Source organism: Haliotis rubra, unplaced genomic scaffold, assembly GCF_003918875.1.
Source record: "Haliotis rubra isolate DU_JTF1 unplaced genomic scaffold, ASM391887v1 Scf39, whole genome shotgun sequence".
Classification (NCBI taxonomy): domain Eukaryota; kingdom Metazoa; phylum Mollusca; class Gastropoda; order Lepetellida; family Haliotidae; genus Haliotis; species Haliotis rubra.
The window spans coordinates 2,755,594-2,779,249 of record NW_025767068.1 but is presented as its reverse complement, the minus strand read 5'-3'; the positions used below and the strand labels follow the sequence as shown (position 1 = coordinate 2,779,249).

The window sequence follows — 23,656 nt, the reverse complement described above, 5'->3', positions numbered from 1 at the left end:
ACTGCATACTGTTATCTATAACGTCTCACACTGGTGCATTCTACTCCTACCCATACTGTTACCTATAACGTCTCTCACACTGGTGCATGTGCCCTACAGCATACTGTTACCTACAACGCCTCCTCATACTCGTGCATGTGCCCTCACTGCATACTGTTACCTATGTACGCCTCTCATACTTGGCGTGCATGTACATGCCCTACAGCATAATTGTTACCTATAACGCCTCTTCACACGTGTATGTGCGTACATGTGCCCTACATGCATACCGTTACCTATAACGTCTCTCACACTGGTGCATGTGCCCTAATGCATACTGTTACCTATAACGCCTCTCAAAGTACTGATGCATGTGCCCTACAGCACACCAGCATTACCTATAACGTCTCACACTGGTACATGTGCCCTAATGCATACTGTTACCTATAACGTCTCTCATACTCATACTACTCGTTACCTATAACGCTCTCACACTGATTCATGTGCCCTACCGTATTGTTACCTATAACGTCTCTCACACTGGTGCATGTGCCCCTACTGCATATTGTTACCTATAACGCCTCTCACACTGGTGCATGTGCCCTACTGCATATTGTTACCTATAACGCCTCTCACACTGGTGCATGTGCCCTACTGCATATTGTTACCTATAACGTCCTCACACTTGGGTACAGCATGTGGGTGTCCTACTGCATATTGTTACCTATAGCGCCTCTCACATTGGTGCATGTGCCCTACTGCATATTGTTACCTATAACGTCTCTCACACTGGTACATGTGCCCCACTGCATATTGTTACCTATAGCGCCTCTCACATTGGTGCATGTGCCCTACTACATACTGTTACCTATAACGCCTCACACTGGTACATTTGTCATACTCCATACTGTTATCTATGACGCCTCTCACTCTGGTGCATGTGCCCTACTGCATACTGTGACCTATAACGTATCTCACACTGGTGCATGTGCCCTACTGCATACTGTAACCTATAACATCTATCACACTGGTACATTTGTCATACTCCATACTGTTATCTATGACGCCTCTCACTCTGGTGCATGTGCCCTACTTCATACTGTAACCTATAACGTCTCTCACACTGGTGCATGTCCCCTACTGCATACTGTTATCTATGACGCCTCTCACACTGGTACATTTGTCATACTCCATACTGTTATCTATGACGCCTCTCACTCTGGTGCATGTGCCCTACTGCATACTGTTACCTATAACGTCTCTCATACTGGTACATTTGTCCTACTTCATACTATTATCTATGACGCCCCTCACACTGGTGCATCTGCCCTAGTGCATACTGTTACCTATAACGCCTCTCACACTGGTACATTTGTCATACTCCATACTGTTATCTATGACGCCTCTCACTCTGGTGCATGTGCCCTACTTCATACTGTAACCTATAACGTCTCTCACACTGGTGCATGTCCCCTACTGCATACTGTTATCTCTGACGCCTCTCACACTGGTACATTTGTCATACTCCATACTGTTATCTATGACGCCTCTCACTCTGGTGCATGTGCCCTACTGCATACTGTTACCTATAACGTCTCTCATACTGGTACATTTGTCCTACTTCATACTATTATCTATGACGCCTCTCACACTGGTGCATCTGCCCTAGTGCATACTTTTACCTATAACGCCTCTCACACTCGTGCATGTGCCCTGCTTCATACTGATACCTGTAACGTCTCTCACACTGGTACATTTGTCCTACTCCATATTGCTATCTATGACGCCTCTCACTCTGTTGCATGTGCCCTACAGCATACTGTTATCCATGACGTCTCTCACACTGGTACATTTGTCCTACTTCATACTATTATCTATGACGCCTCTCACACTGGTGCATATGCCCTAGTGCATACTTTTACCTATAACGCCTCTCACACTCGTACATGTGCCCTGCTTCATACTGATACCTGTAACGTCTCTCACACTGGTACATTTGTCCTACTCCATACTGTTATCTATGACACCTCTCACTCTGTTGCATGTGCCCTACAGCATACTGTTATCCATGACGTTTCTCAGACTGGTGCATGTGCCCTACTCCACAATGTTACTTATAACGTCACTAACGTTGGTTCATTTGCCGAACAGCTTACAGTTACCTATAACGCCTGTCAAACTCGTGCATGTGCCCTACTGCATACTGTTATCTATAATGCCTCACACTCGTGCATGTGCCCTGTACTGCATACTTTTACCTTATGCAACGTCTCACACTCGCGTACATGTGCCCCATATTGTACTTTACCTATAACGTCTCTCACACTGGTGCATGTGCCCTATTGCATACTTTTACCTATAACGTCTCTCACACTGGTACATGTGCCCTATTGCATAATGTTATTTGTGTCGTATCTCACACTGGTTCATGTGCCCTACTGATTAATGCGGACGGGTTGACGTCTCTCACATGTGCCCTACTGCTCACTGCGTTATCTATGGCGTCTTCTCACACTGGTACATGTGCCCTACTGCACAATGTTACCTATAACGCCTCTCACATTGGTTCATTGGACCCACAAGCATATCACTGTTACCTATAACGCCTCTCACACCTGGTGCATGTGCCCTACTGCATACTTGTTTACCTCGGATAACGCCTCTCACACTGGTGCATGTGCCCTACTGCATACTGTTACCTATAACGCCTCTCACACTGGTGCATGTGCCCTACTGCATACTGTTACCTATAACGCCTATCACACTGGTGCATGTGTCCTACTGCATATTGTCACCTATAACGCCTATCACACTGGTGCATGTGCCCTACTGCATATTGTTACCTATAACGCCTCTCACACTGGTGCATGTGCCCTACTGCATACCGTTACCTATAACGTCTCTCACACTGGTGCATGTGCCCTCCTACTGCATACCGTTACCTATAACGCCTCTCACACTGGTGCATGTGCTCCTACTGCATACTGGTCACCTATAACGCCTCACACTGGTGCATGTGCCCTACTGCATACTGTTACCTATAACGCCTCCTCACACTGGTGCATGTGCCCTACTGCATACTGTTACTCATATAACGTCTCACACTGGTGCATGTGCCCTACTGCATACCGTTACCTATAACGTCTCACACTGGTGCATGTGCCCTACTGCATACTGTTACCTATAACGCCTCTCACACTGGTGCATGTGCCCTACTGCATACCGTTACCTATAACGCCCCTCTCACACTGGTGCATGTGCCCTTACTGCATACTGTTACCTATAACGCCTCTCACACTGGTGCATGTGCCCTACTGCATACTGTTACCTATAACGCCTCTCACACTCGTGCATGTGCCCTACTGCATACTGTTACCTATAACGTCTCTCACACTCGTGCATGTGCCCTACTGCATACTGTTATCTATAACGCCTCTCACACTCGTGCATGTGCCCTACTGCATACTGTTATCTATAACGTCTCTCACACTCGTGCATGTGCCCTACTGCATACTGTTACCTATAACGTCTCTCACACTCGTGCATGTGCCCTACTGCATACTGTTACCTATAACGTCTCCTCACACTCGTGCATGTGCCCTACTGCATACTGTAACCTTTTAACGCCTCTCACACTGGTGCATGTGCCCTACCGCATACCGTTACCTATAACGCCTCTCACACTGGTGCATGTGCCCTACTGCATACCGTTACCTATAACGTCTCTCACACTGGTGCATGTGCGCCCTACTGCATACCGTTGTTATCTATAACGTCTCTCACACTGGTGCATGTGCCCTACTGCATACTGTTACCTATAACGTCTCTCACACTGGTGCATGTGCCCTACTGCATACCGTTACCTATAACGTCTCTCACACTGGTGCATGTGCCCCACCGCATACTTGTTACCTATAACGTCTCTCACACTGGTGCATGTGCCCTACTGCATACCGTTACCTATAACGTCTCTCACACTGCATGTGCCCTACTGCATACTGTTACCTATAACGTCTCACACTGGTGCATGTGCCCTACTGCATACCGTTACCTATAACGCCTCTCACACTGGTACATGTGCCCTACTGCATACTGTTACCTATAACGCCTCTCACACTGGTGCATGTGCCCTACTGCATACTGTTACCTATAACGCCTCTCACACTGGTGCATGTGCCCTACTGCATACTGTTACCTATAACGTCTCTCACACTCGTGCATGTGCCCTACTGCATACTGTTACCTATAACGTCTCTCACACTGGTGCATGTGCCCTACTGCATACTGTTACCTATAACGTCTCTCACACTGGTGCATGTGCCCTACTGCATACTGTTACCTATAACGTCTCTCACACTGGTGCATGTGCCCTACTGCATACTGTTACCTATAACGTCTCTCACACTGGTGCATGTGCCCTACTGCATACTGTTACCTATAACGTCTCTCACACTGGTGCATGTGCCCTACTGCATACTGTTACCTATAACGCCTCTCACACTGGTGCATGTGCCCTACTGCATACTGTTACCTATAACGCCTCTCACACTGGTGCATGTGCCCTACTGCATACTGTTACCTATAACGTCTCTCACACTGGTGCATGTGCCCTACTGCATATTGTTACCTATAACGCCTCTCACACTGGTGCATGTGCCCTACTGCATACTGTTACCTATAACGCCTCTCACACTGGTGCATGTGCCCCACTGCATACCGTTTACCTATAACGCCTCTCACACTGGTGCATGTGCCCTACTGCATACCGTTACCTATAACGTCTCTCACTGGTGCATGTGCCCTACTGCATACTGTTACCTATAACGCCTTTCACACTGGTGCATGTGCCCTACTGCATACTGTTACCTATAACGCCTCTCACACTGGTGCATGTGTCCTACTGCATATTGTTACCTATAACGCCTCTCACACTGGTGCATGTGCCCTACTGCATACTGTTACCTATAACGCCTCTCACACTGGTGCATGTGCCCTACTGCATATTGTTACCTATAACGCCTCTCACACTGGTTCATGTGCCCTACTGCATACTGTTACCTATAACGTCTCTCACACTGGTGCATGTGCCCTACTGCATACTGTTACCTATAACGCCTCTCACACTGGTGCATGTGCCCTACTGCATACTGTTACCTATAACGCCTCTCACACTGGTGCATGTGCCCTACTGCATATTGTCACCTATAACGCCTCTCACACTGGTGCATGTGCCCTACTGCATACTGTTACCTATAACGCCTCTCACACTGGTGCATGTGCCCTACTGCATACTGTTACCTATAACGCCTCTCACACTGGTGCATGTGTCCTACTGCATATTGTCACCTATAACGCCTCTCACACTGGTGCATGTGCCCTACTGCATATTGTTACCTATAACGCCTCTCACACTGGTGCATGTGCCCTACTGCATACTGTTACCTATAACGCCTCTCATACTCGTGCATGTGCCCTACTACTTATTGTTACCTATAGCACCTCTCACACTGGTGCATGTGCCCTACTGCATACTGTTACCTATAACGTCTCTCACACTCGTGCATGTGCCCTACTGCATACTGTCACCTATAACGCCTTCCTCATACTCGTGCATGTGCCCTACTACTTATTGTTACCTATAGCACCTCTCACACTGGTGCATGTGCCCTACTGCATACTGTTACCTATAACGTCTCTCATACTCGTGCATGTGCCCTACTACTTATTGTTACCTATAGCACCTCTCACACTGGTGCATGTGCCCTACTGCATACCACCGTTACCTATAACGTCTCTCACACCGTGCATGTGCCTACTACTTATTGTTACTGATATCACTGAAGTGCATGTGCCCTACTGCATACTGTTACCTATACGCCTCATCATACTCGTGTGCATGTGCCCTACTGCATACTGTTACCTATAGCACCTCTCACACTGGTGCATGTGCCCTACTGCATACTGTTATCTATAACGCCTCTCATACTCGTGCATGTGCCCTACTACTTATTGTTACCTATAACGCCTCTCACACTCGTCCATGTGCACTACTGCACATTGTTACCTATAGCACCTCTCACACTGGTGCATGTGCCCCACTACATACTGTTACCTATATCGTCTCTCACACTGGTGCATGTGCCCTACTGCATACTGTTACCTATAACGCCTCTCACACTCGTGCATGTGCCCTACTGCATACTGTCACCTATAACGCCTCTATCACACTCGTGCATGTGCCCTACTGCATACTGTTATCTATAACGCCTCTCACACTCGTGCATGTGCCCTACTGCATACTGTAACCTATAACGCCTCTCACACTCGTGCATGTCCCTCCTGCATACTGTAACCTATAACGCCTCTCACACTGGTGCATGGGCCTTACTGCATACTGTAACCTATAACGCCTCTCACACTCGTGCATGGGCCTTACTGCATACTGTTATCTATGACGAGTCTCACACTGCTGCATGTGCCCTACTGCATAGTTTTACCTATAACGTCTCAGTAGTATATGCCGTGTACACCCTTTTCAAGTAGAAGATATAACATTTTTTAAATATGTTTTCTTGTCCTAACACACCCCTATGAACACCTGTTGAGTTCTTAGACTGTTAAGCTCTGCCATGTGAATAAAAGCAACTGAAAAGCATTTCTATACTCATATGAAATCTGTACTGAAAGCGGTGTCCAGTGTAACATAGAGCGTATTTATGTGTTCAACCCGAGTCATGTGTTTATTAATCACTTTTAAGATAATCAGTCTTAACGCAATGCCTAAATAATGTGAGTTCCTTAAACAAAAGCAAGCCAAGTAACGTGAGTAAACTGTTCTTACGTAACCAAGTGTAGGTCTGGTCATAAAGACGGTGAATGTTTGCTGATAAGACTCTGAAGTCTCTTGTTCAGGCTTCAGTTTACCATGACTTGATAGAACAGATTAGTACAGGTACTGTCGTGATAACGATTGCGTACCACGATGAGGGACACATGACCTGTTTCTGATGCTCTAATAGCATTGGGTTCGAATCCATTGTTAGCACCGACAACGAACACCGTGTCTTGTATGTGATGACAGTGATCAGGTCAGGGTGGGGGATGTCAAGAACTGACAAATACATCCCACGTGGTTAGTCAAACCCAAGACTTAGATTTACTTGCGAAAGTTTCAACCATTAATCTAGCCCACTCCTTCCTGCTTGCTTAAACCAGTCAACTGTGATACGTTCACAAACCTTACCCATTTAAGCTTGGTTGGTGATCGCTTGGAAAGGTACAACAAACTTAACGTTTCATTTGTACTGAGAACGTACCACAAAACAACTGACAAGTTACAATCATTACCAGTTTTAAATGACTGTATTCCAGGCCTGTTTAGAGGACCTGTTTGTGAAACAATATAAATCAATAAATATATCATCACAGATTGTAGGTAAACTTAAAACGAAAGCAGAAAATCATCGCATACATTTTATTTCAAGTACAGAACTATGCTTCAAGATTTCAGGCATCCAGACACAACACAGAATATCATGTCATTGAATCTGAACATTAAAGTCTTGATCGAGCTGACTTAACAGAGTGTTCTCCGAGTCATAACAGATTAACCGTTTCATCGAAGTCCATTCTGTTCCGATATTTCCGATATACAATAAATTGAGATACACATAGGTGTAGGCTCTTTGTTAGGAAGTGCCCACCAGAAGTAACCCATAACAATTAATGCCGAGGTAAGGGTGACATGCCCAGTGAGGGTTTAACGAGCCATGGAGACAGAACTGCGGTTCTTTACTCTGAGTTTTGACAGAGCGTTCTCAGCAGATTCAGCTCTTTCCTCCGCGTCCTCAAATTCGGTGACGACCTTGCGGTACTTGGCAAGGTTCATGGCAGCAAGCTCCTCCTGTAATCAAAGCAAATATTTAAAATGGACTTAAGGAATTCAAATCACATAGGACAACCGATGTACTGAATGTAAGTATGGTTTGACACCGCTTAAAATACACATCACAGACTAGCTGGAGCCAGGCAACAAGAACACGATATTCTCATTATAACCAAACACCACACTCCGTCCTGACGAACTATTCTTTAGAAAGAAAGGCTAAGCAAGTTTTCAGATTTTAATGTTTGGTAAAGTCACTTACAGCCTCGTCAATCTGAGTTCTGTATGTTCTGACTTTGGCGTTGAGGGCGTCGATGGTGCTCTGGAGTCTCTCCTGGCCCTTCTTCTCCTCCTCGGCCTGGAGGGAGACCTCCTTCAAACGACGCTCAACAGCACGCGAGCTCTTCTGAGTATCAGCATGACGGCGCTGCTCGCTATCCAACTCTGTCTCGAGCTCACGAACCTGAAAGAACCAGCAGAGGACACTTTATAGAGATGACAATGTCAGGTACACGTAACACGTTAACCAGTGACACTGAGAACATGGCAGAAACAAGTAACGAACAGTCTTACAGTGTGGCACAGATAGACATGCTGTTTACCTCTTTAGAGCACATTTAAATAGTAGTTTGTTTCAAGCACATTGCTTATTTAAATTGATTGAAGTCTCTTGTGACTACATTCTTGCTACTTCTAACTTTTACTTTTCAGATGCTGGGGATATACTTTGAACGTATCTGTCGTAATAATGTATACTTACTCTCTGTTCAAGTTTAGCAACTGCCCTCTTGCCTCCCTTGAGTCCGGCAGCCTCTGCCTCTTCCGCTCTGATCTGAAGTTCCTTGACTTGGGCCTCCAATCCTCGCTTCAGTTTGTCCAACTGTTTGCTGTGTTCCTGCTCGGCGCGCGACTCATCGGTCATGCGTTGTACATCGGCCTGTGCGCGTCTCACGTTCTCCTCAGCTGCTCTCACTTGGCCACTCATGTCCTCAAGGTCGGCCTGTTCACAAATGCATTAGTGGTATTAGTGTTAGAATCACAAGTCATTAATATCATCTATGACAACATGCAACGTTGCAAACACGTCTCTGTGTACAAACCAAATAATCTCGTATAACGTTTTGAAGATATTCATACAAACAGGGAAGGGTGCAACACAAGATGATGCGATACTTCATACAATAATACCTAGGTCGTTCATGGTGGTATTATCACATTAGATATTAAATATAAGGAGAAAACTACTCAATCAGACAAATAGTCTAAATGAAAGTCTTTCAAAAGTAGTACTTGGTTTTCAACGTAATTGTTTTGCATTATTTCTCGATCTTACCTGCATCGCAGAAATGTCACTATCCAGCTTCCTCTTCTGGCCTTGGAGCGATGAACTTGTAGCTGTCAGCTCATTGACTCTGTCAAGAGCCTCTGTCAACTCAGCTTCGGCGTTCTTGCGGCCTCTATCAGAGTTTTCCAGACTGGACTCAAGCTCTTCGGCCTCAACTTTGAAGTTGTTGCATCGACGTTCCATGGCAAGTAGAGATTCACGGGCTTCCTCGCGGGCTCTACGCTCCTCTTCAACCTTTGTTTCCATTTCCTGTAAAATTTAAAGGAGGGTTCTTTTCAACTCTTGATATGATGGTCAAGTGAACATCAAATTTTAACATATTATATTCATGTCATTCTGTCAGCATTTATAAGACCGTGTCCTTCGTGTTTATTATCGTATTGTCCTGGATATTGACCTACCTTGATGAGACCCTGCCATTTCTTGGCGTTCTTCTCGGCGTCAGCGCGGGTACGGTTTGCATTATCAACTGCAACCTCGAGCTCGTTGATGTCTGCTTCCAACTTCTTCCTGATTCTCATGGCCTCAGCCTTGCCCTTTGCCTCAGCATCAATGCTGGCTTGGAGAGACTCAAGAGCCTTCTGGTGGTTGCGACTGCAAACAATCGTAAATCCACATAGTTTAACAGATCTGCTTATCACTTTTCCAACTGTATGAAACACGCGAAGATCCGGGCTAGAATTGGTCTGCAGTAACCTATGCTTGTCGTAAGAGGCGACTAACGGGATCGCGTGGTCAGGCTCGATGACTTGGTTGACACATGTCATCGTATCTCAATTGCGTAGATTGATGCTCATGCTGTTGATCACTGGATTATCTGGTCCAGACTCGATTATTAAAGACCGCCGCCATACAGCTGGAATATTGCTGAATGCGACGTTTAACAACAAACAATCAATCAATCAATCCAATTGTATGAAATTAAATACTTTAAATTTTGAGTAAGTGACCATTGTTTTGCTGCGATCAAACGTTGGACATATTTTCATATTACTCACCGAGTGTTCTCAAAGTCATCTTCCTTCTCAGCAAGACGCCTATCGACGTCAGCACGGACCTGAGCCAGTTCAATGTTGACACGTCCAACCTTAGCCTCCTCCTGTTCTAGAGTCGACATGGCCTCTTCAAGAGCGTTCTGGAGTTCATCTTTCTCCATTTGAATACGTTTACGGGCCTTTTCGCTTTCGTGAATGCTGCGGCCACCGTCAGAAAGCTGATCAGAGAGTTCACGGATCTCTTCTGCAAACCACAATAAACCCGATTATTTGAAACCATTTTTAAACATTCTCAAGCATCACTTGAATATTTAATCTCGAAGAGGCACCAACATGTCGTTACGATCAAATGTATCAGTCTGTTTGAAATATTTGACTTAACAGAGAATACTTCACGTTGCTATTCACAAACATATTACCTGAGAGGTTCTTGTTCTCTCTCCTGAGAGAATCAATAGTAGATTCAGATTCATCCACCTGAGCTCGGTAACGGAAGACATCAGCTGAATAACCGCGGGTCTCTTTCTGGGAAGCCTCCAGATCGGCCTGGAGACCTGTCACCTTGGTCTCCCATTCAGAAATAGTCCTGTCGAAGTTACGCTGTTTCTTTTCCATATTGTTGGCGGCAGAGTTAGCCTATCAATAGCGGAATGATTGATCTCATAAATATATATTTATGAACTGAAACAAAACAATTTATGTACGTTGATATCAATATCTGTTTGTTGTGATTAATTGCCTGTGAGTCACAAATGATAAAATATACGTATTTTTTAAACATGAGAAAGCTGCTTATCGTCAATGAGGCAGACCCTTATGGTTTGTTGATTATTTTTATAGAAAGTCCCTCTTACCCTCTCACAGTCCACCATGACATCCTCGAGCTCTCCTTGTAGTCTGTTCTTAGCCTTCTCAAGGGCGTTCACTTTGCCCTGGGCAGCTTCCATGTTCTGCTCTGCTTCATTGAGCCTAGACTGGAGACGGCGTCTGAAACACAAAGAGAAAGCAACTTCTAGATATTTTCATAGAGCTTATTGTGTTTCAATTGGTATTGAGCTACCGTAAAATCACCTTGTAAAATCTATATCGCAACAGATTGACATATCCAGCCTAACAGTGTATAGGATGAAAACAGGAACATTCTTAAAGATTCTGACCGGCATTAGACCGATGAGGCAGTGTGTTTGGCGTCGTTTGTAGCATTCAAACATACGGCGACAGTCAGTTTTGTTAAGAGTAATATGCACGCAAATGAAGTAGAACACGATGAGAAGCACAATCGATATGGATCTAGAATCAAACCCGTTAATCCATTAGAGCAAAATGTAAGATTGAGATGAACTCACTTAGCCTCCTCAAGTTCATCAGCTCTGGCTGTGCCTTCGGTCTCAAATTTGGACTTCCATTGCTGAGCCTCGGCAACAGCCTTAGACGCTTGACGTTGAGCAGTTGCACTTCTCTCCTGTTCCTCGTCAAACTGTTCCCGAAGGGCGTCAATGTCAGCAGTAAGGTTACGCACCTCGGACTGCAACTTCTGGCGGGCCTAGATAACAAAGTTAAAACATCAGATACCTGGACATGTTCTGGATACATCCAACATTCCATCGATTAATTGTGTAAATGGAATGTTTACCCAATCAACCTGATGATTAACACGGTTCATATTTCCAACAGGGTGATCTCGAAGGAACATTTTGTCATTTACTCTGATGTCATACAATATATTCCGCAAATTATCACAAACTATTGTTTGTTCATAGTTTTCTGCCTCCATAGCAGGGCAGAGGCTTTTCTTCTGGGTATAGCCAGTGGAGAATCATATGCATCATGAAAGACGTATTGGCTACACACTTGTGATCGGAATCAATACACACCCTGGATTCATCCTCAATAGTTCTCTTGGCTTCCTCCAACTGATTGTTCAGATTAGACTTCTCCTTGGACAACTGGCTGACATTGTGCTCTGCTTCTTCCAGCTGGCGGGTCACATCAGAGCTCTCAGAACTAAGGCGGCTCTTCTGAGCCTGAAGGTCGCTGATTTCGCGAGCACCTTCGTCCACCTTGGCATTCAACTCAGCCAGTTGGGTCTCGAACTGCTTTTGCTGTTTTGCTGATGGACCCTGAAATCACAATGTATAACTGACATCTCTTCTATGAATGAAAAATTACTATGTGGCAACTATGTACTATCATTTTCTACGTTTTCTTCCCACATCAATTCTGTACAGGATTTCGCATCTGTCAGGACAGAAATATGGCATCAGCGCATTACAAAACATATGGTTGTAATACTGATTTACACTGATATCATTTAACACTTTTCATTTAAGACCAGTGTTAAAATGACTTTGAATGCGTAAATTATTACGTTTCAGTTTCTGACAGAGTGATGTTTGATGTACTTACAGCGTTCTTCTTGACGTACTCAACCTGAGCTTGAAGATCTTCGATTTCACCTCTCATCTGTTGCTTTTCCTTTTCAATTCTGCAATAAAGCGAAGGTGATCAGTGATAATGTAAATACGAATGACATGTATTTATACAATACAAGTAAGTAAAGAAATGGAAACAAAGGAAGTATAACTGCCTTTGAAGGTTTTCAGAAGAATGGGTTTTCTCATGAATGTTTTATTCAAGTTATGTAACTTAGGACTGTCGTTTTGGCAGGCCAATGATTACAAGGTGAGTGTTCATAATGTTCATAAGACAGTGACCCTTACTTGTTCTTGACCTTCTGGAGTTGGTCAACTTGATCGCTGAGTTCATTGACGGCCTCTTGTTGCTTCTTGCGGAGTGAAGAGACCTGAGATTCTCCTTGGAGTGTGGCTTCTTCAAGTTCCCGTCGGAGTTTCTGAACTTCTTGTTCTCTCTTTCTATTCAAGTCAACCTATTATGACATCAAATATATGTATATTTCGTGAATAGTGATAAATGTATAAATAGTTATTGATAGTTTAATAATTATTCATTCATGAATCACTTAGTATATGTGCCATATTCTTGACTAACCTGAGCAGCTGTGGCACCACCAGCCTCCTCTACTCTGTCTTGCATCTCATCCAGCTCACGAGCCAGTTCGGATCTTTGCTTTTCAACCTTGCTTCTGGATTGTCTCTCGGCTTCAAGTTCTTCCTCAAGTTCCTCAATGCGAGCCTTTGTTAAACATAAAATATGTGTTATCAGTTTTAATTCTAAATCTTCTACATCTTACCCTACGTATCAGTAAATCAATTGTAGTGAGGAGTGAGTTCAGTTTTATGCCATTTTTAGTAATATTCCAGCAATATCACGGCGGGGGACACCAGAAAAGGGCTTCATACATTGTACCTATGTGGGCAAGCCGCACCGGATCTTCGGCGTGACAATCGAATGCTTTAACCATGAGGCCATTTTCAATTATAAAGGTGATGCGTCATAAGTTCATTACCTGGAGCTCTTTGATTTTTCTCTGAAGCTGGGCAACACGGTTTTGTTCGTCCTCCAGCTGTGTGTTGAGACCACCAGCATCCTTTTCTTTCCTTAAAGTAAATCACTCAAGAATATATCAGTACTGTCGACACAAGTATATCTTATTGACACGTATATTTTCACTAAACAAATATATAAATTGTGGATGTAGGTCTTATCTCAAACAACGTTTAGATTCATCGCAGTGTATGTATCAAGCAATTGGTGAACATGGTAATGGGCATCTAGCTCTGTTTTACAGGAACAGGTATATATGAGTTTACTTCTTAAGAGCATCCTCAAGTTCCCGCTTAGCACGTTCAAGTTCTTCGACCGTTTCTTGTGTCATCTTAAGATCTTGTTCCATCTTCCTCTTTGCCTTCTCAACATCACCTCTCATCTTCTTCTCACGCTGAAGACTGTCCTCCATCTCATCGAGGGAGCCTTCCAATTTTTGTTTAAGTTTGTTAAGATGGTTGACCTTATCTTCTTCTGCCTGGAGAGCAGCAGCTGTCCTTGAAAGGTCTTCATCGCCGTCCTTTCCTTTCTTTTGAAGCTTGGCAATGGTTTCGTCTAACTTAGCCATCTCATCCTGGAGTGTTCTGTTTTGACTTTCCTTGGTCTTTATATCTTGTTCAGACTAGAAGAAATATTTAACATATGTTAGAAAATACAGTGACAGTTGAGACAGAATCGTGAAGTTTACATGGCAGTGTTCAGTTAGAATTTTAAGTGCTGTTTCTTTCAGAGCAACAAATCATCTTCATACCTTAGCGAGAGCTCCTTCCATATCCTCCAAATCCTTCTTCAGTTCTTTGTTTTGAGTATCCATTTTCTTTCTATTCTCTGAGGCCTCGGCATTTGCATCTTCTTCATCAAGGAGACGGTCCTCCAGTTCCTTCAGCTGTGATGCATAGTCTGTCTTGTCCTTCAGCAGCTGTTCGACTCTTTCTTCAATATCATCGATGGTGTCCTGTTGGGTTTGGACTTGTAGGAACAAATCATTCTTAGCTTCCATCAAAGTAACGTTCGCTTCCTCTAACTGCTTTGATCTCGAGCTTACTTTATCAAGCTCTTCTTTAGTCTTCGCTAGTTCTTCTTCCTTCTTCTTCATTTCATCCTCGGCGGCAGCAATGCTGAGGAGAGGCTTGACCTTAGTGTAGAATCTCCACCAGAGCCAGTTCCTCATGGCTAGCCATTTACGGATGTTCTTCTGGATCATTTCCAATGAAGCTCTACAAAGACGAATATTAACATGTCTAAAATAACTTCTAGCAATGGAAGAAATTATTTAACGAACAGGACATCTTGTGCATTAATCACCATAAAACATGTATATTTAGTGGAATGATATGATATGCACAGTAACACTATACCTCTTGTCATGGAGACTCTTCTTGTACTTTCTCATCAGATATCCACGAATGTGAGCTTGGAACAATGACACTATGGTGGATAGTCGCTCGTCACGAAGCTCCTCAAGATAACCTAGGACTCCAGCTTTGAAAAAGACCTTGCTGTTGCCCAGACGGTACTCATCCTGACTCATCTGCAGAGCCTCAAGAATCTTTCCAGAGACAACTTTGCCTTCAACGAAGCCTTGTGGGATAGCATTAGGGGCCAGGATGGAGTATCTGTTCAAAACAAGAAACGTATATTTTTCATTAAAATACCGTTATATGGAGAGAATAATGAGAGTTGAGATTATCCAAATAATTTAGGATTTATCTAACTGAGACTGAGTGTACAAATATTGACCTCTGTTTGAATTCAGAGTACACGACTCTGCTGGGGAAGCCCTTCCTACAGATGCGGATACCCTCAAGTACACCGTTACACTGGAGCTGGTGAAGCACGAGAGCAGCATCAATCAGGCCTGGAAATAGAAATTCAGCATGTCCTCATTTGTATCATGAGACAAAAGTAACAGCAAGAAATACTTGACAAATATCAATATACTTCCATGTACTAAGAATTATTTTGATAATCTGAGCACAATGAGAAATGTGACATACACACCTGGTGTTTTGGTTTCGTTGGGGATGATACACCGCACAAAGTGGGGGTGAGTGGTGTACAGGTTCTTCATCAGTTTGTTCAAAGATTCCTGCAAGAAGATTTACAGAAATAGTAGATTAAGAGGATAAATGTCTTGTTCACCTTTCCTTACCAACGATGATACCTTAGGCTTTTCAGAACAGCCAAAATATTTCCTGAACATTAACATCTTACAAAGCTATTTTACTATAAACATTAATCAACTAGGCCGCCTATTATCTTGACTGGTGATTGGTATTGCATAACAGTGTCCAGTACATTAACACAATATTGTTAATATCAAACTTTTCTGTATCCAGAATCTGGTTTGCATTTTGTGTTTGTATGTTTTGGTGAACCAGACACCAATACAAATACAACATAACACTGACCCTGTGGGTGGCGGAAATAGTCTGGAAGGCAGAGCTCTTCTTCTTTTTCTTTGCACCTCCAGCCGCTGCAGCATCTCCTACACAAGTGCAGAAACATAAATTAGTTTTAGGTTAATGTAAAGTCTGGACAGGATTCTGATAGACAAATGATCAAAATTAATAAAAAAAAATAATTGGATCGGACCTATGATCCACTTAATTGTTTACATGAGCCTGGATTAGACGCAGTCGAAACACATTTCTAGCTATGAAATACATTTCTGCCTTCTTTTTATCATTATTGTTTATCCATCCAGCTATTTATACTTCTGATAACAAACCTTCTGGTGGAGTGAAAAGTGCTTGTACAAGTGGCTCCTTGGATTGTTTTAGGAGTTCAACAATGGTCTCGTTGATAGGATCCTTGTTCTTCTCGAGCCAGCCTCCGATGTTGTAGGGAACTGTACCAGCATAGTGCTTCAGGGCGAAGTCGCCATGTTGACCTCCCTTCATAGACTTGTTGGGCTTGAGGAAGTTTGGAGATTTGCCCATGTGGTTCTCAGTAAGCTTGTCCTTGAAGGTTTTGTCAGATGCTTTTGGAAACATGCACTCCTCTTCCAGGATGGACAGGATACCAAGGGGCTAGAAAAGAACAATTACAAATTGAATTTGTTATTAATTTTCGAGAGTATTATTGATAGGTAACTTAAACTGATAACATTATATAATCTTACCTTCTCGATCAGCTCAATGCAGGCCTGCAGGTCCATGCCGAAGTCGATGAATGTCCACGCGATACCTTCTTTCTTATATTCCTCCTGTTCCAGCACAAACATGTGGTGGTTGAAGAACTGCTGCAGGCGCTCGTTGGTGTAATTGATGCACAGTTGCTCAAAGCTGTTGAACTGGTAAATGAGATAATAGGAATTATTATAACTTACATGGATATATTTGCAGGTAGAAAGGTTTTGCAATAGAAAAAGAACGATATTTGACGTAAAATGCTAACTTACCTCAAAGATCTCAAACCCAGCAATATCCAGAACACCAATGAAGAACTGCCTTGGTTTTTTAGTGTCGAGTGAGTGATTGACTCTCTTGACCAGCCAGTTGAAGACACGATCATACAGAGACTTAGCCAGAGCACCAACCGAATAGACAACCTGAGCTTTGGTACGTCCTTGGGTGACGTAATCCATAGCAACCTTGATCTTGGGTTTACACAAAGACTTAACGAAGTCGCCACAGTTGACGCCCAGCAAGAAGGATACCTTCTCAGCTTCAGCAGTTCCATCTGGCTCAGCCTGCTCACCCTTCTGCTTGAACTTCATTTCACCCATATGGAGGATAGAGCCAGTGAGTTTGTAGGCGCTGGTTTTCTCCTCAGGAGTAAATCCCAGAACATCAAAGGCTTCCTGTAAAATATCAGTTACACAGTTCAAGTTTGATTAAGTACGACAGGCAATCAGGACATGCAATCTTTACATTCATTCAGCCTCAATACATTTGCTAAATATTTTGTTATCTCTGAAGCCAAAGGAAACTGTCCTCACATCTGTCATCTTCATTTCCTCTACATCGTCTATTCCCTGGACAGTCAAGGCGCCCTGGTTAATGAAGGAATAGAGACCAGCATCAGTGCTAGCCAGAGTCTTCTCTGAAAGAAAACATTACAGAATGAGTGCATTTGTCATCCATAGGATCATGTATGTGTAATTGCTAATATGTGCTTGACAAATCGAATTAGCATTGAAGCTGAGGAACTGCCTAATGCATGGCATATGTCTACACCACTTGATGAAAGTGGCGAAAACCCTTATGATGCTTCAGAATTTGAATTGAGAAAATCACTGCTGAAGGACGTAGCGCTTCAAAGTGAGATGTGGTGCACTCCAGGGTCAACTGTCTCACGTTTCTCACCTATAATACTTGGCACGGCTCCTGACAACATCTGGTAGAAGATATGGTAGTTTCTCTCAACCGATTGTTGGAATGTCACACGGGACTTCTCGAGCAGGTCTAAGTTAGGGGGAATCATAAAAAACGTCAATATGCACATTCATTCAGTGAATCAAGTTATTCTGTGTGGTGCTATCCCATGTTTTGCTGTTTGAATTAACGAATCATGGGAAAGGACAACAGGCTGGTAATTATTCATAAACATACCATACCAGCACAAAAATAGTATTAGTTTCATTCAAGAGAGATATCGAGGGAAATATCTGAAATAATCACAAATATGTCATGTTAAACGACTGAATAATGTTCATTTTCGAAGGGTTGCCTCTACATCATTACTGTTTGATTAGATATTTAGCTTTTGTTAAGATTTGTACATTGAAACAGTACTGGTTTCAACTTTTTCGTTTGCTTTTTCTACACCACTTGCTAAACAGGTTTATTGTTAAGAAGCTGAGACAAACATATTTACTCACATGTCTCAATGTCGGCACCAGCAATTTTGCCAGATGTAGCGAAATGGATACGCACGAATTTACCCTGTTGAAAAACAGATTGTAGATTTAAGAGAAGGAGTGCTGTACAGGAATGAATTGCAGGCTATCATATTTATTCAATCTTCGTTTTTATTTTAAAATGATGCACTCACTAAAATCAATTCAAAACGCGAACACCAAAAGTATCTATACTGATCTTTAAATGCCGCTTTCCGTGTGGCTCTCGATTGCGCCTCTCCGGCGTTTATATAGGCTGGCATACCTATGCCTGAACAAAGATTCCGAAGAGGCGTTCGACTTAACTGTGCATGTCACTGTTTTAATTACAGTATAATCTTTGCTCAACATTTCGTCATCAATGTATCTCCATTAAGCATACTATTAGAACTATTCGAAACTTACGAATCTGGAGGAGTTGTTGTTACGGGATGTCTTGGCGTTACCGTAGGCCTCAAGAACAGGGTTAGCCTGCACGATCTGATCCTCGAGGGACCCCTGGGAATTGTTAAACAAAGCATAAAATTAAATGTCTGTGTCATCTCTACATTCAGCATCTTGTACACAACAACGGTTTACAGGAATAGGAGCTCTGGTGACGAAGGTAACGGCTGCATCGGTTGTGTAGTTTCTGAAACATCAGCAACATCAGTAGCCATATGTGAAGAAACCATGAACTATATTGAGCTAATTTCTCCCGACTTGAAGAAATATTAGCATTGGCATTCTAGTATGAATCTGACTTGCCTTCTTTTCGTCCTTCTCGCCCTCTTGTTTAGTCGCAGCGGCGACGTGGGCGAAGTAGGCAATGACCTTTTTGGTGTTCTCAGTCTTTCCGGCCCCAGATTCACCACTGGATGAAAATATACATGCACGGGTATGAATTGTTGCCAGTGCATCCTTAATAAGATTCATCATCACAGACCTTTGCAGACTATCATAAACATTCAAGTATTCGATCATTTGATATCGTGTTTGGATTCGTGTTAATTTTCGTAGTGATTTTCAAGAACATGACAAAAAACATTATGCTTACGTGATCAACATGGACTGGTTCTCGCGATCTGAAAAACAAAAGGTTTTAGAATGTAAACTGTCCCAGTTTCAACATGTTTACATACAATCAATATTTGTTCCTATTGCGCCTTCAATGACGTAACAGTGGTGATGACTTTCTTACATTCTTTCCTACCGAGAATGCACAATTTGCTCCATACTAGGCGCCAATGAAAAACACAAGAGTGGCATTGCTTTGCTCTCACCTTGCACCATGAACTGGTAGGCGTTGTCAGATATGGAGAACAAGTGAGGAGGCATCTCGGTCCTTCTCTTGCCTCTGTACTTGGAAACCACACCGGGTGTGTAGATGGGGAGACGGCGGTAGGGGTTGATGGCGATACAGAAGAGGCCAGAGTATGTCTGAAATCAAACATAGTCAAATTTGTGAGAGAGACAGTCAGTTAATGTCCACATTTCATAAGGTTGGTACCTGTTTCCTAAACAATGAACATATATAATTATGACACCATGTTATATTGTTCAATATTACAACAAACAAACAAACAACGATGGGTGAGTCTTTAAAGCCACTGGGCTCTGCTTTCTGAAGCAAATTTAATTCGAACTAAGGAAGACCAATGGGGCAAGAGTCAGTTTCCATTGTTTTACACGTAGACTTATTAATATGAAGAACGTATTTAATTGTATTATGGATCAGGCGTTCAATATTCACACCTTACTACCAACGTCAAGGAAAACACTATCAGTCAATGTAGTAAGCTGAACAGCTTCAATAAGGTTACCATGTGGTTGTAGACTATTAAGCAACAGTTTTCTTGGCGCCGTTTACTTAAAATGAAGTTGTAGAATTAAATTTGTATCTGTCATAAATTGTAAGACTCTTTATTTTCTGACTTACATAGATCATGCCAGCGGTGTATCTAGCTCTCAAGTTATACAAAACGCTGGCCTCGTTCAGGTAGGTCATGTTAGCAATGTCCTCGATCTTCTCGAACTTGGGAGGGTTCATCGACTGGATGTCATCCTTCTTGAAAGTCTTTGTCTACAAACAAGGAGTAAAGTTACAAACGGTAGCCTTCGATCAAAATACATCTGTGAATCTGATTTTGCCTGTGATCCTAGATATTTCACGAGGTATCTTGAATGACACTGACAAATCTTAATAATGTGGACCACCAACCTTCTTCCATTGGACAGCTGATACCAACGTATATAGTCTATGATCCGCACTAATCAAACACCGTAACAGTAACGACGATGAGGATAACATATCTTGGAATTGGTATTTATGGAACATGGCGAAATGGTATTCAAACAGCGTCATACTAACGTATACTTGCCCCGGTTGTTTTACATTTTCAAACAGAGTTAGGACAACAGGTTACCAGTTAACGCTACAGATAAAACAAGACATCTAAGTGAAATAGTGTTACACCAATCATTACAACAAAACCATTTCCATAATGATACGAAATCCCAACTAAAGATAGACGTACTTAGTCACTAGCTGCAATGACATATACGTATCATACTCTCGACATCTCAGACATGTCTCTGTTGCGCAGACCGTTCGCTTACAGAATCCCCTTCCTCTCAACACGTTACAATATGAGCTCAAATGTCCTCTAAGCTTAGCTTAAACGGCTTCAAAGGTGGGTATGTTTAAGCGAGAGGGCAATGCAACTAATCATTTGTAATGCGAGCACAAGTAATGCATCTTTCTCATATACTAGTACATACTTAGTTTGTCCTGAAGTATTGTAGTAAACGCTACCACAAACCATGAGACATGCGTGTGTGCCTGCGATTGTAACTGCTGGTGTGTGTGTGTGTGTCGGTGTGTATGTGAGAGCGCGCGCGTGTGTGTGTGTGTGTGTGTGGTCATAATGAAATTATATCTACTTATGGTTCTGTACATTTAGTACCGACAAGTAGGGTGCATATTTATCAACGTACGCCATTATCGTGTACATGAATTTATCAAAAAGGTTATAAAATTTCTCATTATGTGTACCAAACGGTTATAAAGTATCTCATTATGTGTACCAAACGGTTATAAAGTATCTCATTATGTGTACCAAACGGTTATAAAATATCTCATTATGTGTACCAAACGGTTATAAAATATCTCATTATGTGTACCAAACGGCTACTTTCAATCATGAATACTACATGCCCATTACCCTGCGATGATTTAGTTTGGGCATAATCTACCTCTAAGAATGAGAAACGACAGACAAAAGGACAACTCCGAAAGCAACGAAACAGAAACACTCTTCAAAATATCCCTGCAGTGCAACTGAAATGCCATCAACTACGGGCGGAACGAGATCGAAATTGTCTTTCTAATCATGTGTATGGCAATAAAGAGAAGAATCCGCGTATCGTGAAATGGAAGCGGCGTAAAATCACTGTAATACATGATACTGTTCATAATTGGTGTGACGGAATCAGAGGGGCAAGAAAATCCAAAATATATTATACTTAATTACAATCACGTCTGGATGTGATGAAGCAAACTAGATTTTCGAAACAGTTCTTTAGCAGTTTGTAAAACTAATAACATATCGCATCTTTATGATACCAAAATACAGATATAACGAAATGAATGTGATGGACTTTTCACAAACTAAGAAATATAGCCTCACACAGCTCCCCCCAAAACAGGAACTGCCACACGGGTGTATTTAGAAACAGCTGGTCCCGTGATTGCATATATCTCCTCTATATTCGATGTTGCCTAATAACAATATATAAAGTGACACACAGAACATCTCGCCTACCTCGTTAGTACCGACGATGGTGACAGTGACTTCTTCCCCTTTGGTACTCTGCAATTCGGCAGAACGGAAACCTTCCTCGGCATCAGGAGCCCAACAAGCTTTTTTGGCGTCAAACTTCAAATCGGCCTGCTCCTTCATGAGCTTCTTGCGGTCAACCGCAAGATATTGCATGTCGGGGTCATTGGGGTCGTAAGCGGCCATGGTGACCCTACTTTGGACGCAGAGAGATCGAAATCAAGAAGGAGACTGTCGAACAGCTCTGGAAGAAACAAAAGGATTTTATGAACGCACATAGGGATTTATTTGTGCATTCCAGCGTATATAATAAACGCACCGGGAGGATATTATGAACGCTTCACGTATAATTCTTTTCCGTGGAATTAATGCATTGACTACGGTTTCAGAAGTGCGGTTTGTAGAAAAAACACACACGTGCTAATGGTTGGGAACGTGAGCACTTAAATCTATATTGCAGGTAAACATTTCAACGATTTATCATATGGACGGTATGCACATCTTGAACATTTGTGTTTTCTTTTCTGTACATTCGTAATGGATTGAGGATCAGTAGTTTTCCCACTCCAGTATTCTTTTACGTTTTTAACTTAGTATGCGTATAATGACCTTCAGCTGTTCATGACCTTGAACAACATCATTACGAAACGCCGAATGAAAATGGTTTTGCAATTCACTTTTTCTCTAGCCTGCAAATATTGTCTGCTTGCGGTTGCATATGCAAGCGTGAAAACCTTTTTACAATTTTGCTAATTATGTTTCCGACAAACATTAGGAAAGCACATCTTCAAACATACCTTTCAAATTTGATATTCTTACAATTTTTAGATGCAATATCTGAAAACTAATGCGAAAACGTCTGTAAGTAGTCCATTGCTGTGAAATAAACCGTTAAAAAGTAGATTTTCCGCACACCAAATCATCCACTTTTTTAACCTGTGACGTCCATTTAGATATATTCCAGTATACGAAGCATATCCAGTAGCATATCCGTGTATATCCGCACAAATTTTGCAAACAGCTGAAATATCATTCATCAATAAATTTTCATTAGTGTTGGAACGTGATAAAATACGGGTTGCGCGGGCGTTCGGTTAGGGTCACACACGGTTTGGGATATGCAAAAAACGCTGGAATAATGCAGACAAAAGGTGATAGACATGAAAACTAAACAATGTTTCCTGGTAAGAATTAAGATATTCTTACGAGAAATGTTTAGTTTCAGGAGGAAATCGGTACAGGAAGGAAAGTACCGAAAACGGGTAATTAAGTGGTGAGGGTTCCGGAGTTTGAAACTGAGTAACAGAGGTTGGTATGTTGTTGTGA

General features: G+C 42.5%; 1 protein-coding gene across 1 annotated transcript; it reads right to left on the bottom strand.

The window, feature by feature from the left end:
* Positions 1 to 7,439: 7,439 nt before the first annotated feature.
* LOC124286651 (myosin heavy chain, striated muscle-like) lies at positions 7,440 to 22,574 on the bottom strand. Its single transcript, XM_046723052.1, has 32 exons — positions 22,316 to 22,574; positions 20,431 to 20,574; positions 19,775 to 19,931; positions 19,549 to 19,576; positions 19,260 to 19,365; positions 18,918 to 19,010; positions 18,495 to 18,558; positions 17,980 to 18,078; positions 17,613 to 17,716; positions 17,073 to 17,474; positions 16,794 to 16,964; positions 16,401 to 16,701; positions 16,081 to 16,157; positions 15,671 to 15,758; positions 15,410 to 15,527; positions 15,028 to 15,285; positions 14,421 to 14,886; positions 13,936 to 14,291; positions 13,632 to 13,722; positions 13,214 to 13,357; positions 12,925 to 13,091; positions 12,611 to 12,689; positions 12,079 to 12,324; positions 11,551 to 11,747; positions 11,059 to 11,191; positions 10,624 to 10,840; positions 10,208 to 10,448; positions 9,611 to 9,803; positions 9,198 to 9,458; positions 8,625 to 8,864; positions 8,127 to 8,327; positions 7,440 to 7,882 (listed from the first exon to the last, which is right to left on the bottom strand). Exons 1-32 carry the CDS (start codon positions 22,514 to 22,516, stop codon positions 7,739 to 7,741), a joined length of 5,787 nt encoding a protein of 1,928 aa, XP_046579008.1. The 5' UTR covers positions 22,517 to 22,574; the 3' UTR covers positions 7,440 to 7,738.
* Between the last annotated feature and the right edge of the window lie 1,082 nt (positions 22,575 to 23,656).

Coding starts and splice junctions, on each gene's coding strand:
- LOC124286651 (XM_046723052.1), bottom strand. CDS start 22,516: ATGGCCGCTTACGACCCCAATGACCCCGACATGCAATATCTTGCGGTT. Junction 11,748..12,078: donor CTATTGAGGATGAATCCAGG/GTGTGTATTGAT, acceptor TTTGTTATCTAG/GCCCGCCAGAAGTTGCAGTC. Junction 8,865..9,197: donor GTGACATTTCTGCGATGCAG/GTAAGATCGAGA, acceptor ATTTGTGAACAG/GCCGACCTTGAGGACATGAG.